The 14,799-nt window shown below is 36.3% G+C and overlaps 2 protein-coding genes and 2 long non-coding RNA genes across 16 annotated transcripts in view; 1 reads left to right on the top strand and 3 right to left on the bottom strand.

The window, feature by feature from the left end:
- Positions 1 to 14,799, top strand: part of LOC127508732 (uncharacterized) — a 488,047-nt gene that overhangs the window by 70,513 nt on the left and 402,735 nt on the right. The gene's annotated exons all lie outside the window — the stretch shown is intronic.
- LOC127500999 (uncharacterized) overlaps positions 1 to 14,799 on the bottom strand; it is a 385,015-nt gene that overhangs the window by 48,664 nt on the left and 321,552 nt on the right. The window lies entirely within an intron of this gene.
- LOC127508825 (uncharacterized) lies at positions 994 to 2,969 on the bottom strand. Its single transcript, XR_007928946.1, has 3 exons — positions 2,940 to 2,969; positions 1,677 to 1,723; positions 994 to 1,066 (listed from the first exon to the last, which is right to left on the bottom strand). It is a non-coding gene; the product is annotated as an uncharacterized LOC127508825 (long non-coding RNA).
- Positions 6,267 to 13,108, bottom strand: LOC127508246 (B-cell receptor CD22-like). The gene is made up of 13 exons (XM_051885994.1): positions 13,052 to 13,108; positions 10,920 to 11,081; positions 10,649 to 10,715; positions 9,926 to 10,270; positions 9,582 to 9,827; positions 8,901 to 9,155; positions 8,543 to 8,797; positions 8,214 to 8,456; positions 8,037 to 8,130; positions 7,806 to 7,854; positions 7,046 to 7,123; positions 6,894 to 6,971; positions 6,267 to 6,758 (listed from the first exon to the last, which is right to left on the bottom strand). The coding sequence occupies exons 3-13, from the start codon at positions 10,701 to 10,703 to the stop codon at positions 6,717 to 6,719; spliced, it is 1,740 nt and encodes a 579-aa protein (XP_051741954.1). The 5' UTR covers positions 10,704 to 10,715; positions 10,920 to 11,081; positions 13,052 to 13,108; the 3' UTR covers positions 6,267 to 6,716.

The following is a 14,799-nucleotide window of genomic DNA, read 5'->3' as shown; positions in this document are numbered from 1 at the left end:
GAACAAAACAAACATCTGTTTAACACTAAATTAAGGATTATGAAGATATATTCTTGCAATGAATTGCGAGTGTAACAAATATAAATCACTCTATTATACTCTATACAATAAGCTACTAATGGTATACAGCAAAAACTCCAGTGTTAAATTAACTCTCATCAGAGTTTATTTGAGACCACACTCAAGAGTGTTAAAGTGTTAAAATAAGAGTGTTAAATGAACACTGAAGCAGTGTTTAAGTTAATGAGATAATTAAGTGATTAATTGAGTGACGATTGACCGTTATTGAAGATACTGATGTTAACAAGCAGAATCACCAAAGGAGAAAATCACAATTTGTAAGTCACCGTTATGGTGATCAGTGTTTGCTTTAGTTGACCTCTTGACCCTTGAGTTTTTAATATTAGATTTAGTTTGGCTGCTGTAACTGAGTTATAACAGGATTCAGGTCAAATAATGAGTATGTCAAAACATAACCAACACCACCTGATCACATTTTCACTTTGCTTGTCTGACTGTTACAAACAGCCCAAACAAAATCTAATATTAAAAAGTCAAGGGTCAAGAGCCCAACTAAAGCAAACACTCATCTCCATGATGGTGACTTAAACATTTCCTCCTTTGGTGATTCTGCTTGTTATCATCAGGTGTCTTCAATAATGGTCAATCATCACTAAATTAATCACTTAATTATCTCATTAACTTCAACACTGCTTCAGTGTTCATTTAACACTCTTATTTTAACACTTTAACACTCTTGAGTGTGGTCCCAAATAAACTCTGATGAGAGTTAATTTAACACTGGGGGTTTTGTTGTGTAATGTGTGATAATCTTGTGATCTCTGTCAAGAGGGAACTAGTTAAGTTTAATCTGAGTGTAATCAGAGTAAATCTCCTCCTTACTGATGGTGACTGTAGCGTCACTGAGAGACTCTTCATGCTTCTGGAAACTGACAGACGCGTAAATGAGCCCATCAGAGGGGATTGTGGGTAGTTCATCATGACTGTTATTTTGAGCTGATCCAGGATCTGTGAGAGAATCACGTCTGCTTTCTGCACATGATGACTGAACATAGAGAAAACAGAGAGGAGAAATACATTAAAATGACAAAACACAACACTACACACACATTGAGTCAACTAGATCATCCACTGTGAGGGCCTCATCGACACGACAGCCACGACACAGTTCCTCAACAACCGTCCATACCGGCGTGATCCTCAATACGATCCTCAATTGGATGGAACTGAAATAAATACTTTTAATGTTGCGATCCTTTTGGACTTATGATACCAACCTGAATTGTAACAAAGCACTGTTGGCCAGAGGAGAACTGGCACCCCGACTAAGCCTGGTTTCTCCCAAGGTTTTTTTCTCCATTTTAACACCAATTTGCCACTTGTCTGCCACCTAATGTCACCTGATGGAGTTTGGGTTCCTTGCCGCTGTCGCCTCTGGCTTGCTTAGTTGGGGACACCTGACATTTGACTTGACATTTGATATTCAACAGTGCTTTGATCTGCCTGCATTGACACTATTCTTTAAGAGCTGCTGTGCAGCCAAATAATGTACCAGTTATCAATGTAAAGCTGCTTTGACACAATCTACATTGTAAAAAGCGCTATATAAATAAAGGTGACTTGACTTGACTTGACACACACACACTGTAACTCACCATTCTATTTCTCTCTCTCTTTCTCTTGTCTGATGTCGAGGTTCTTCCTAATAACCCAAAACACAATGTATGGATCAGTAAGAGAAAGACAAACTAGATCAAACTGGAGACGAACAGCAGCATCTCAGACAGAAACTCATTGCGTCAGTGAGATTTTACTGCTGCTGACAGTCAGAAGATTCAAGCAGATCAGAAACACTCAAATAACTCTAATAATTTATTTCAACATTATAAATTATCAAACCTCGTCTCTTGTGTCTTAATTCACACACAGTCAGAGTGAATCCACCAATCAGCAGCAGAATCACACACACACAAATAATGATGATCATGAAGGAATCTGAAAATAAAACACACAAACACACCCCAGAGATGAATAACACAAATATAATAGAATTTTCAGCCCCTTTCTATCCAACATGCATGTCTTTTTTAACACACCTAACAGAACTCTGTCTTAATGTTTGACCTGTGATCTCTGTCATAAAGGAACTACTGTAGCTGAAGTTTTCTGCAGTAACATGAGTGTATTTTAGTCTCTCCTCTGCAGATCTGCACACATTCAACTTCATCTCTGTTTCTGTCTCTGTTAAGTCTCATGTGGTGTCACTGTGGGTTTTCTGAATAAAGACCGTTTAGCCAAATTAAACTGAGACTCTGAACCTTCAGCTCATTTCTGTGGTTTTGTGCTGGTATGAAAACAGCCGTTCATCACAAACACTGGGGGAAAAAATAACATACTGCAAACACAGACAATCCTATCTGCACAGCATTATTTCTCAGATGTCCTGTGAGCTACAGTGCACAGCATATGAAATTGAATAATTTTATTCATTGATTAAACATGTATTAAGTGTGGTCACCTAACATCTTTAGGATAAGAAAAATACTACATTTATTTCAAATGAGGTGTTGCAAAATGATTACACCCTACAACAAATTCAAGGAGTAGAAAGTACAGATATTTGTGAAATCAGTACAAGAAATGCTGCTAACATTTATATTTTATTCAACTATGGAGTGGAAATGCCTTTTCTTGCCCCTCCCATCAGTAGACCCACCCCTATTTGCCCCATAGAAGATGCAAATAAAAGAAACTGTCTTAACTTTGTTGATGTTTAAATGCAATTTAGTGAAGATGTGAGATTCTCCTGCTTCTTCATGTTTTACTACTGGAGCCACTACAAACCAACAAACACATTTACCACACATGATTCTGAATATACTGTATTTACTACAATGAAATCATCTGAATTCACTCACTGATGATGTTGATCTGAATTTTGGTGGTCAGGGAGATGAAGGTCAAATGTGTGTCTCTGGTTTCTGCTCCACACCAGTAAACTCCAGCATCTCTCACGCTCACATTACTGATGCTCACTGTAAAAACTCTCTCTTCATTTCTCTCAGATGAACCATTGATTTCTGTCACTGTAGATGTGCTGATGTTTTGACAGATGTGATTATCATCCTCTTTGCAGAAATGAACTTTATGTTCCTCTGGGATCTGACAGGTGATGTTGACTTCTTCACCAAGACGAGCAGATTTCGTTATCTTCTTAGGATATTTTGCATCTATAAAATAAAACAATTAAATAACATTCAGATCAGATAATTCATACATGCAAGATACAGTATATCGTGTTCCTCACCATCTGTGATTTTCAGCTGAAGTTCAGTGAAGCTCTCAGCATAGTGAGACACATTCACTCCACACCTGTATGTTCCTGCATCTGCAGCTTTCAGCTCTCTAAAAAACACCATCAAGACTCCTGCTCTGGTGTCGTCATATAAAGAAACATCTCCATTCTCCATCCATTCATCCTGAACTCCTGGATTCTTCCTCTCTGAACATCCATCTGATTCTTTACAGATGTATTTTGTCTTGGTTTTGTATTGAGGATGTTCACACTTGATCATCATACGACCTCCTGAGTATCCGCTCACTCTAGACACGCCCACTTTAGCTGTCAATCACAAATATTATTAAATCTCAAAGTCAAGATTCAAATTGCCAGATTTGATGAAGAGTTTGTTCTACTTACTACTAACATGTAGATGAACAGTATTAATAATGGAGTAACTGTACGATTGTCCTCTGATCCAAACTCCACATAAATAAACTCCTCCATCATCTGGTGTCACAGCAGTAATTCTCACACTGAAGTCATCAGAAACACTGAATCTTTCTTTCTTCTTCCTTGTGCTGTAAATCGTCTCGATAGAGTTTTTTCCTTCTTTGAATATGATCTTGGGATCATTAATATGATTCTGTGAATATTCACAGCTGAAGGTGTCAGTTTCTCCAATATTCACCATCACCCTCTTTGACAATTTACAACATGAATCTGTCATTCACAAAATAAAAATATATTTTATAAATATAAAAGCTCTAAAATAGTTCTACTACACAAAGACATCTTAAAATGACTGACCTTCTTCCACGTTTAAAGTCATATATATACGCCAGTTGTGAAGGACTTCAATTGCATATCTTCCAGCATCATGTTGGTTCAGTTCTCTGATGAAGATCATGAGGTTTCCATCATTGCTTCGAAACAGTGTGAATCTTCCTTCATTTATCCATTTATCATGTTTTATATCATTTATTATTGTTCTCCACTCAGGTAATTTGGCCATATATTTAGCGGAGTAACTGAACCAAACCTTCTGTGAATCAACAAGAAGACTTCCTCCAGAATATCCAGTGACTCTAAAGCATCTCACTGCACCTGTCAATCAGATTGATACTGTGATCAGAAACCTCATGAACAGAAAACAGCATCATTACTGCAGTGATGAAAGAGAAAAGCTCTGACCTGAGATCAGGTAGAAAGTGAAGAAGATGAGGAGGATCTTCATTGTGAGTTGAGTTCAGTCTTCTTTATGCTGAATGTTCTCTGTGTGAATCTCTCTGTCTCTACATCTGTCTGCTTTAGTTACTTCCTCTTTATTCAGCTCTTTATCAGTAATGAGCAGCTTTACTGGCCCCTCCCACCATCAGCACTGACTGAATATTACATTAATCACACTGAAAGAGCGCCACCTAGTGGAGGTTACAGTGTCTGATACTGAGAGATCATACAGGTTTCATCTTCTCTATATAAGGACAAATGACAATTTAGTACATGATCAGCATTATTTAAATCTCCCACTAGAGGGCGACAGTATAATATATATATATATATATATATATATATATATATATATATATATATATACATATATATAAGTTTACTCACTAGAGCCCATACAATGTAGAAATGCAAAAACTGCATCTGATACTGATATATTTTTTTACATTTTCATCAGTTTTAAGAAACAATAACAGTTTCTTTAGGAGGAAACAGACCAGATCTGTCTGGCATTTGACTGGATTAGTTTGGATACTTTATGCATAAAAATCAATAATAATATCATAGTTTGATGTGGATTCAGCACCATGGACAGCAGCTGTCAGAGAAACATCAGCATCATTGATGAGAGTTGAACTTAAGCTCATCTACTTCCTTCCCTTCATCTCTGGTTCGGTCATAAAAACATCTGTATGAACAATGGCTGTATGTAAATATCAAATATTTGTTTCATTCCTCCAGATTCACTCTCTCTTTTTGCGCGTACAGGACATGTAAATCTGTACCATTTATACGTTATCATTTCAGAACACTAAGAAATTATGTTCTGTGTCAACTACCATACAACACAACTACATCAAACTAATTTTAATGAAACCAAGAAATGTAATGTTAGTCATTAAAATTACAATATCAATAGAACATGAACTTATATCTGCCACTAGATGGAGCCAGAGCTTTCAATAAGGTGCTTTCAATGTAGGTGCTACAAATCTATAGGTGTGAGTGTGAATATGAAGATATGTGAGTATGTCATCCATGTGATGGACTGCCATCTGTCCAGTGTGTTTTCCTGCCTTCAACCTGAGACGCTGGGAAAGACTCCAGCCTCTCCACGACCCTACAGGATAAAATGTATGGGATGTGTGGATGGATGTACAGTACTGTGAGGATTCTAGTCCTCCCTCTCTCTGACGCTCTTCTTTCCCCACCAATGTGGGGAAGCCATCCAGATTTACCTAAAAGATTACTTTAAAAAACTACTATTGTAATAGAGGCTTAAAATTGGACACCTTTCAGCTGAAATTCTAATTAGCTGTGTTTGGAATAGTTATTATTTAATTTCACTGTAAATATTCTGCTAAGATTTTATATTTCAATATAATTCCTGCAGAAATGCAGAGAGTTTGCCATCATTCTGATTTGAATGTGCTTTTATCGGTGTTGAAAGCAGTGTGTTAGCATTCAAAAAATCTGCTGCAAATATTGCAGATGGTGAAGTATGAATGACAAAAGTATTCATGGAATGCATTGGAATTGGAATTGGAATGTTCGTTGAATGCATTTTGTGTGAAAAATGATTCACAGTCACCCATTTATGACCCAATTGAGAGAAAATTAAAAAAAGAAAAAAAAAAGAAAAAAGTTTCATTTTCTATATTCAACTGTTTAGGCTTCATGAGAAAATTAATGTCTTCTTTGTGACTGTGTAAAGAAAGTCATGCAGAAACCCATGTTTTGTAATTAATATAATTTTAATATTGATATTTTTTAATGGAATCGATCAATACATCAATAATGCAGCTCATTAGGTTTGTACAAGCACATATTACAAATAAAACTGAACATTTAAAGGGAACACAAGAGCCAGAATAACAGAAGCTGATAATACTGAGCACTTTGAGAGCAAAAAAACAACATATTCCTTTGTGAATGCACACAATTATGATTTTGTTCAGTACATCAGGGTAAATTGATCAACTTTGATTTAAAAGCAGGAAAATGTTTTAAAATGAAAAAGCATATCTTGTTTGATGAACATCACTTGTGTTTTGCTCTGCTGAATTAATTTTAACATTTATATTTACACAATAACAAGCTTTTAACTTTCATTTAATTCCACTGTTATGTTTCTTACACTATACAGAAATGAAACTCTTGTGTGACTCATCACTGATGATCCCTGTCAATCATATGTGGCTCCGCCCACAGAGCTCAGGATTGGTTCCTTCATGATGAAGAAAGACTGACTGAAGTTCATCAACATTATAAAACCTTTCACAAGATCCACAAAACAATCACACTAGTGCTGAAGAGAGTTTTATTGATTATATTGAGAAGAGCTGCAGGTTCAGACACTCACTGATGGATTCTCATGTTTAGAAAAGCTCTGAGGATCAAGAGTCCTGCAGGAGTCTTCAGGAGCTCTGGGATGAACCGTCTGTGTGAAAGAGAGAGAGAGATCGGTCATGTGATCATCTGTGATGGATCATCTGACTGTGACGTCTCACTTACTGTGAGTGTGTCGTACAGGTCAGAGGTCGTGGACTTGAGATCAAGAGCTGTATATGTGTCTTCATTGGGATCAGAGATCTACAGGAGAGACAGAAGGACTTACATCACAATAATAAAAACATGATCAGTGATACATTTACAAAATATACAGATTTATGGAAACACTAAAAAAAAGATCCCTGACAGTGTTGAAAGTAAAGGGCTTTTTCATGGGACGCCGTTCACTTTTCTTGTCTTCTTATCGCTTCTCATGTGTACAGATGTACAGAAGCGGGAGTGTTTGCTCATCTGAGACAATTACTGAATAAATATTTTATTCCATGTTGCATGAAAGCAAAAGCTATATATATATATATATATATATATATTGCTTTCTCTTAATTTGAGCATAGCTGATATTAGACCATGTTTTTTGACCACATAAAAGATAAATGAATGATAAATGATTGTACGTGAATGAAGTCATCTCTGATTGGTCATGTATCTTATAGAAAACCCTTAATTGCTTGAATCATCATAAGTTTGACAGTAAATTATCATTAAGAACATAAACAGATTGGCTAAATTGACTAAAAACTTGATAAGGCCATTCACAACTGTCCAATAAAATAAAACTTGTTTCTTGATTTTTTTATATTATAGTACAAACTGGTTACTGAGTGGATTGTGACTTTGAGAAAGTTTGAATCATGTCGGTCTGTACAGTTACAGTCTGAAACACAGATAACGGCTGATGTGAAGTCATGTTGAGATGATTTACCTGTTTCACTGTGAGATCTTCAGTTTGACCATCCCTTCGTTTCCTCCTGCTATAATGACAGACATTAATATCATATGGACTCTATTAAATTAAGAGAAAATATGAATGTTGTTTTAAAAAATACTAATAATTAAAAACACAACTGAGCCATTAGCTACATTAGATCAAAAGCGAACTTATTCAATACAAAACTGAACTTGTGCAATCACTGCAGTGTTTTATTGAGCTCACATTATAAACAGGATGATGATGATGATGATGATGATGAATAATCCTCCAGATGTCGCTGCGATCACAATCACATTCCTACCAGCACCATGATAAACTGAAAGAGGAAGATCATCATGATTAACTCTCCAAACTGATGAATGATGTGAAGATACAGGAGTGTGTTAATAAAAGCTTCACCTGTGACAGTTACAGCGTCTGATCTCTGAGATCCATGTTGATTGTGAGCCTGACAGTAGAAGCGTCCACTCTGTAGTGCACTGAAACTCTGTCCAGATCCAACAGCTGAGCTTTCATTCTCCTTAAACCAGCTGAAGTTCAGAGCAGGAGGGTTTGAATCACTGCTGCAGATCAGAGTCACTGAATCTCCTGACACTATTTCACCAGATCCAGATATCAACACTGAGACGTTCCTGGGAGAGTCTAAAACAGAAAAACATATATAATCATTAACAATTACAATAAATTTTAAATGTAACGTCACAGTTACTGAATCATCATAAACTCACACATGATGTTTAAAGTCACAGTATCAGAGTATTTCTCTCCATGTTTGTTTCTGGATCTGCACTTGTATTCTTCACTGTCATCAGAGCTGATCTTTGAGATGCTGTAGATTCTTCCAGATCCTACAAACGTTCCTTCTTTAAACCAGCTGATTTCTGCAGGAGGGTTTGAATCACTGCTGCAGATCAGAGTCACTGAATCTCCTGACACTATTTCACCAGATCCATTTATCAACACTGAGACGCTCCTGGGAGGATCTAAAACAGACAAAACATATATATCTTTAATCACAATGAATTCTGGCATCACAGATAGTTTAGAATATTTAACGTCACAGTTACTGAACCATCATTAACTCACACATGACATTTAGAGTCACAGTATCAGAGTATTTCTCTCCATAATAATTGATGGATCTGCACTTGTATTCTCCACTGTCATCAGAGCTGATCTTTGAGATGTTGAAGATTCTTCCAGATCCTACAAACGTTCCTCCTTTAAACCAGTTGATTTCTGCAGGAGGGTTTGAATCACTGCTGCAGCTCAGAGTCACTGAATCTCCCTCCATTATTTCACCAGATGGACTGATGGAGATCACTGGATTCTCTGGAGGATCTACAGGAGAAATATGTAATATCAAGACTCCACATGAAAAGTAAGTGTGAATAATATGGACATGGTATATGGCATTTTTTTCTATTCTTAGTAATGTTCGAGCTTTTGTATGTTGATACTGTTTTCTTAGCCTTTTTAGATTATATTTATTACATTGTTATGTTAATTATTCATATTCTATTTAAAATGCTATTTGGTATTTAATTAATGTGTTTTATTCTTGATTCTTCCATTAAAATGCGTACATTATTTGAGCTTGAAAGGTGTTTAAAATCGCATATATTGTTCACATCTTGTGCTGTGCTGTTGAAACATTATTTTAACGTTGCTTTAATGATCAGTCCAGTTTACTTCCACTTTTAAACAAAAGGAGGGACAAATGAACTCTACTGGCTTTAGAAATAAAACTTCAAAGAATATACTTACATCTGATATTGAGTTGAACAGCAGGAGATCTGTAACTGTGCCCATATACACCACAGCTATATCTGCTTGTATCTTCTCTGCTGATTCGTCCGAGGATGAGCTGGTTTCCAGTGATTCCTGTAGTTACTAGCTGTGAGTTTCTGTACCAGATGAATGTTGCTCTGTCAGTCAGATTACAGCTGCTTTTACATGTCAGACAGACTGAATCTCTCTCTGTCACTCTCTCAGGAGACTCCACCTGAAGATCTGAACACAACACACACATTATATCTAGTGCTGCTGTCATACACTGATTATTATTCAACATAATGCACAGAAGAAGAGAGAAACCTCATGAAAGTCACCTGTGACAGCAAGTGTCACTCCTGGAACACCAATCCATTTACCATCATCCTTATCAGTGGTGAATCTGAAATAGTACTCGTGTGAATCCTTCAGTGTCACATGACTCAGTCTGATGGTGCAGTTCTGCTGTTTATCTCCCAGATACTGAAGCCTCTGACTGTATTCAGGGTCCTCAGACAGATCTAGATACTCTCCATCCTCTTTTACATCACCTTTGGTCCAGAACACTTTCCTGATCTGATGTCCAGTAGGGTATGAATAAGTGCAGCTCATTATCACTGATGAGTCCTTTAGTGCACAGATGTGTGAAGGATTGTACCACACACTCCACTGGCTACAAACTCCTGAAACACAACATTGACAAGAAAATAATGAAAATGCCCATCTATAAAAACTTTATTTTACAAAACTGGTGTAAATGAAGAACTACACTTATGTGTAAACTCTACAGACAGACAGAAGGTGATGAAATACAGAAAGCAGAAGAATAAACGCTAAACATGAAAAACAGTTTCAGCAGTCAGCATTATGTCAGCAAAAACCTAAATAATATAATTTTGTTTGGATGCAACAAATAAATTTCAACACATTTTTAGTAGATATTTTACTGGTGATCCACTAGGGCTAACAGCAGGACTAACTTGACCAGGCTGATCAGTCACAATCTTTGTTTCTAATATTGAGTTATTATCAGTCACACAACATTTACAGGAGAGACTCACCTGAAATCATGAGCATAAAAACCAGAAGAAGAGAAGGAGCCGGTATCTGTGACATCACTGCAGAAAACTAAATCATTCACAACAGCACAACACGTCATCTTTAGCTTCAAAAACACAATAACTTCAGTCTGTTCTACTCTCACACATTCAATTCTCACATGAGCTCTGGATGAAAGGTTATTATGAAAGAAAATGTTTCTCAGAAGTTTCTTCTGTGAATGGAGATTCATTAGTTATTCAATATTCATCACTGAACAAGTGTAACTCTTACCGTGTTGTAGTTTCAGACACAGCAAACAGACTCCAGGAGAGTGAACTGCAAATGCGAGCTGAAAACTTTCTTTTGCTGTTTTTGCAATTTTTTTTCCTTCCTCTTTTTAAAGTCTATTTTAGTGACTGGCCCCATGCCAACACAGGAACAACCCAAACGAAACTACATGCAAAGAATAAAAAAGTAAAACATGATTTAAGAATGATTAAAAAAAAAAAAAGTGTATGAATGCATGACAGCAGAGCTTTCATAATAATATTCAAATGAAACTCTCAGTGTGAAGAGAATCTTCCTGTCATCATGATCAGTATTTATGAGGTTTCTGAATAGTCAGTGTTTGAAGAGGCGTGTCTGCTGTAAGAGACGCACTGCTATGATTGGCTAAGACTTGCATTTGAAATAAGTAGGGCTGCCCTCGACTAAAGATTTTTATGATCAACTAGTCATTCAATTTAAGTGATTATTTGGCTAATCACACTTTTATTAATAAACCATATAAATCATAATAATGAACCTTTAATTGCCTACATAGCCATCAGTGCTCAAGCACACGCATACTGAAGGCGTGATCTGATATTTTTTCAATGTGACAAAACTCAGAACTTTTGGAATAGTTTGTCTTCATACAATAAACACTTTGATTCTTTCAAATGCATTCAGTTAAAATATATAATCTGTTACTATAAAGGTACAACTAATACTCCAATGATTTACATTCATTTTTTTAAAATATTTACATAAATATTTTTTTATTTTGTTTGGAAAAATTATTATTCATAAGCAAAAATTCTTTAACTCGCAGCCTACTTTTTCACATTTCTTAATTAAAATTGACTCAAATAAAAGCTGTTTCTGGACTAACAAGGAAGTTTTCAATTCTGATATTCTTATAGTATGAAGGCCTCATATGTCAAAAGATCAAGGAAAATTTGATTTCTCAATTCATGACGACATTTAAAGAGAAGTAGTGTTTCATTTTTAGACTCCTTTGTGTTTGCACAATAAGATCAAACCATGTATGTTTAGATGCATGTTCAAAAACATTTTACACTTCTTAAAGGGATAGTTCACCCAAAACTGAAAATTATCCCATGATTTACTCACCCTCGAGCCATCCTAGGTGTATACGACTTTCTTCTTCAAAGTTGTCAGTCATAAACAACATGTTGCTCTATCAAATATTCAAACACATGACAATTAAGACTAAGAAAAATAATAAGCATTAATGATTTAAGGAATCATTTATATCAAAAAGAGAATTTTATGGCTTTTAGTTCATGTCTGTCAGCTCTGAGATTTTCTATATGCAAACAAAGTCACATAAACCTCTACCATATCTCCACATTGTCTTCTGAGAAAATTGATGATCTGGGCTGCGTTCAGCCCCGACAAAACGTTGCAAAATGTTTTTTAAACGGAAATGGTGGTGCGTTGAACACCCTGTTCTGATGATGCAAAAGTTGCAACTATGGCAGCTGAGAAGGCCATTCTTTGTGTTCTTTTTGAAGACTTTTCAGAGCCTGATGAAATCGGTATAAATACATGTTTAATACTGCAAAATACGTTCAATGTTACAGTAACTGCCCTTGCCATCCAGAATAAAAGAGAACACATTTGTAAACGACTTTACTAGGACCCATTGTGCGAGTTGTCTCTTTAATACCACGTGGTTTATATACATGTTGCTGCTGATTGGGCTGACATTTTTGACACACCTACCAAACAAGAGAAAATGTATCTCAAACCCGTTGCACATCACAAACATGTCGTTCAACCCGGAAACCGTAGCCAAACGTTGCGCACCGGTTTTAGCTTGAACGTGCCCCTGGTGATACACTGATGTTTGTCCAATCAAATGCTCTGATGAGTGAGAAAGTCCCTCCCCTAAACCACCTGACACTGACTAGACAGTAGCAAATTATTAATTCATGTTCAAGACTGTGACGTAACTAAAAACTATTGGACAAGCCCATTGACACGCCTCACCTAAACTTCCTGTTTCAAAAGAAAATCAACATACCACAGAAAACTGGCCACAATCTAAACAGGACACAAACTTCAGAAGAAAATGAAAGACTCTTTATAACTCAATTACACAGTGCCTCATAAGCTGAAATGAAACAGAGACTCACCGTGAATCATGAGCAGAAAGATCAGAGGAAGAGCAGGAGCCATTCTGACCAACATCAGCATAAAATATATCTATAATACATCATAAATCATCACTCATATACTCATAAACAGTGTATGTTCATCACTCTAAACAGCTCTTAGTGTTAGTAAGATCTTTGAACATCTGAAGATTATTAATGCTCAACATCAGTGTGTGTAAATGAACTGATCATTAGATGTACAGAAGATATTTCTCATGTCAGGAATCATGTGTTATATGAGCTTCATCTATAGAAATAATCATCAGTTTTTATTTAAGTATGAATGTGTTTGTCTTACCGTGTTGAAGCTCATCAGATCAACAGCAACCAAATGGCTGTTTTAACACTTGAACTTAAGCTTTAAACTGACAGATGTATGGTTAACACTGTTTTTACACAGAGTTGCAGAAATATCTGTTTCCCATGAGAACAACATCACTGAACTATAACCAAAGAAAAATAATGATCTTTTCTTTAAGTTAATAAGTTAAGTTAATATAAATATAGTTACTCACTATATTTAGAGAACAGGATTGTATAACCAGACGTTCTGCTGTATATTTCACACTTATTATGTTAGCTGATGTTTTTGCATTCAGAAAGAGAAAACTCTTTTTCCTAGTTTGTCTGTCGCCCCCTACTGAACATCTTTGATTATTGTGTCCTGTGATTCATGCTTCTGTACAGCAGTGACATCCATTAAGCCAGGCTCACACTACAGGAGTTTCAGGCCGATTTATTCCCGATTTACCCCTCCTGAGAATATGAGAAAAAAATTGCATCCATAACATTGGTCGGTTCTGATGTTCGGTCCAGATTATCTGGTAATGTGAGGCATTTAAAGATTTAAAAGTGCAGAACTTAATCCTGGGCACAATTTTGGCCATGATTTACCTCTGGTGGTAGTTTGAGAGATTGAACAAGCACATTTGAGATGATCGCGAATAAAACTTTTTTCATGTTGATCACTTAAAGGGAAAGTTACAGGAACACAAGAGACAGAATAACAGATGCTCATAATAACTGATATCACTTTCAGACCATAAAACAATACATTCTAGATTATGATCAAATTGATTTAACTATACAAAAATAAGTCTCTTTTGTGACTCATCACTGATGATCCCTGTCAATCATCTGTAGCTCCGCCCACAGAGCTCAGGATTGGTTCCTTTATGCTCCGCCTCTTACTGCAGCATCTTCCTCCCTTTCCCAAAAACTCCATTTTGCGAGGTATTAACTTCCGTGGACAGCCTGGACATCTAAGCGCGCTTCCCACAAGTCCATCCTTTTAGAATTGTTGGATCACTTTTGCGACAGTAGTCAAACTTATTAGCAATGCTTTTCTAATTTTCCTATAACCTTGACCTTTTTTGTACAAAGTAATTACTTTCCATGTGGTGTCATTTTTTCAGCATTAAATGGGAGTGGATTTTCTTTCAGCTCTTTATCAGTAATGAGCAGCTTTACTGGCCCCTCCCACCATCAGCATGTCTGATACTGAGAGCTCATACAGGTTTCATCTTTAAGTAAATTGATCCGCATTATTTAAATCTACCACTAGAGGGCTTCCACAGCTGAAGTCTGAGTCTGATTGCTGCTTCTGTCTCTTTAACAGCAGTTGTGGATTCAGCACCACGGACAGCAGCTGTCAATCAAACTTCAGCATCACTGATGACAGTTTAACAACACAAACTGAACAAAGAGTGAAATGCTGAGACTTGTGA

This window comes from Ctenopharyngodon idella, chromosome 1, assembly GCF_019924925.1.
Source record: "Ctenopharyngodon idella isolate HZGC_01 chromosome 1, HZGC01, whole genome shotgun sequence".
Lineage (NCBI taxonomy): Eukaryota > Metazoa > Chordata > Actinopteri > Cypriniformes > Xenocyprididae > Ctenopharyngodon > Ctenopharyngodon idella.
The sequence above is the reverse complement of the archived record's forward strand: the minus strand, read 5'-3'. Positions and strand labels throughout refer to the sequence as shown.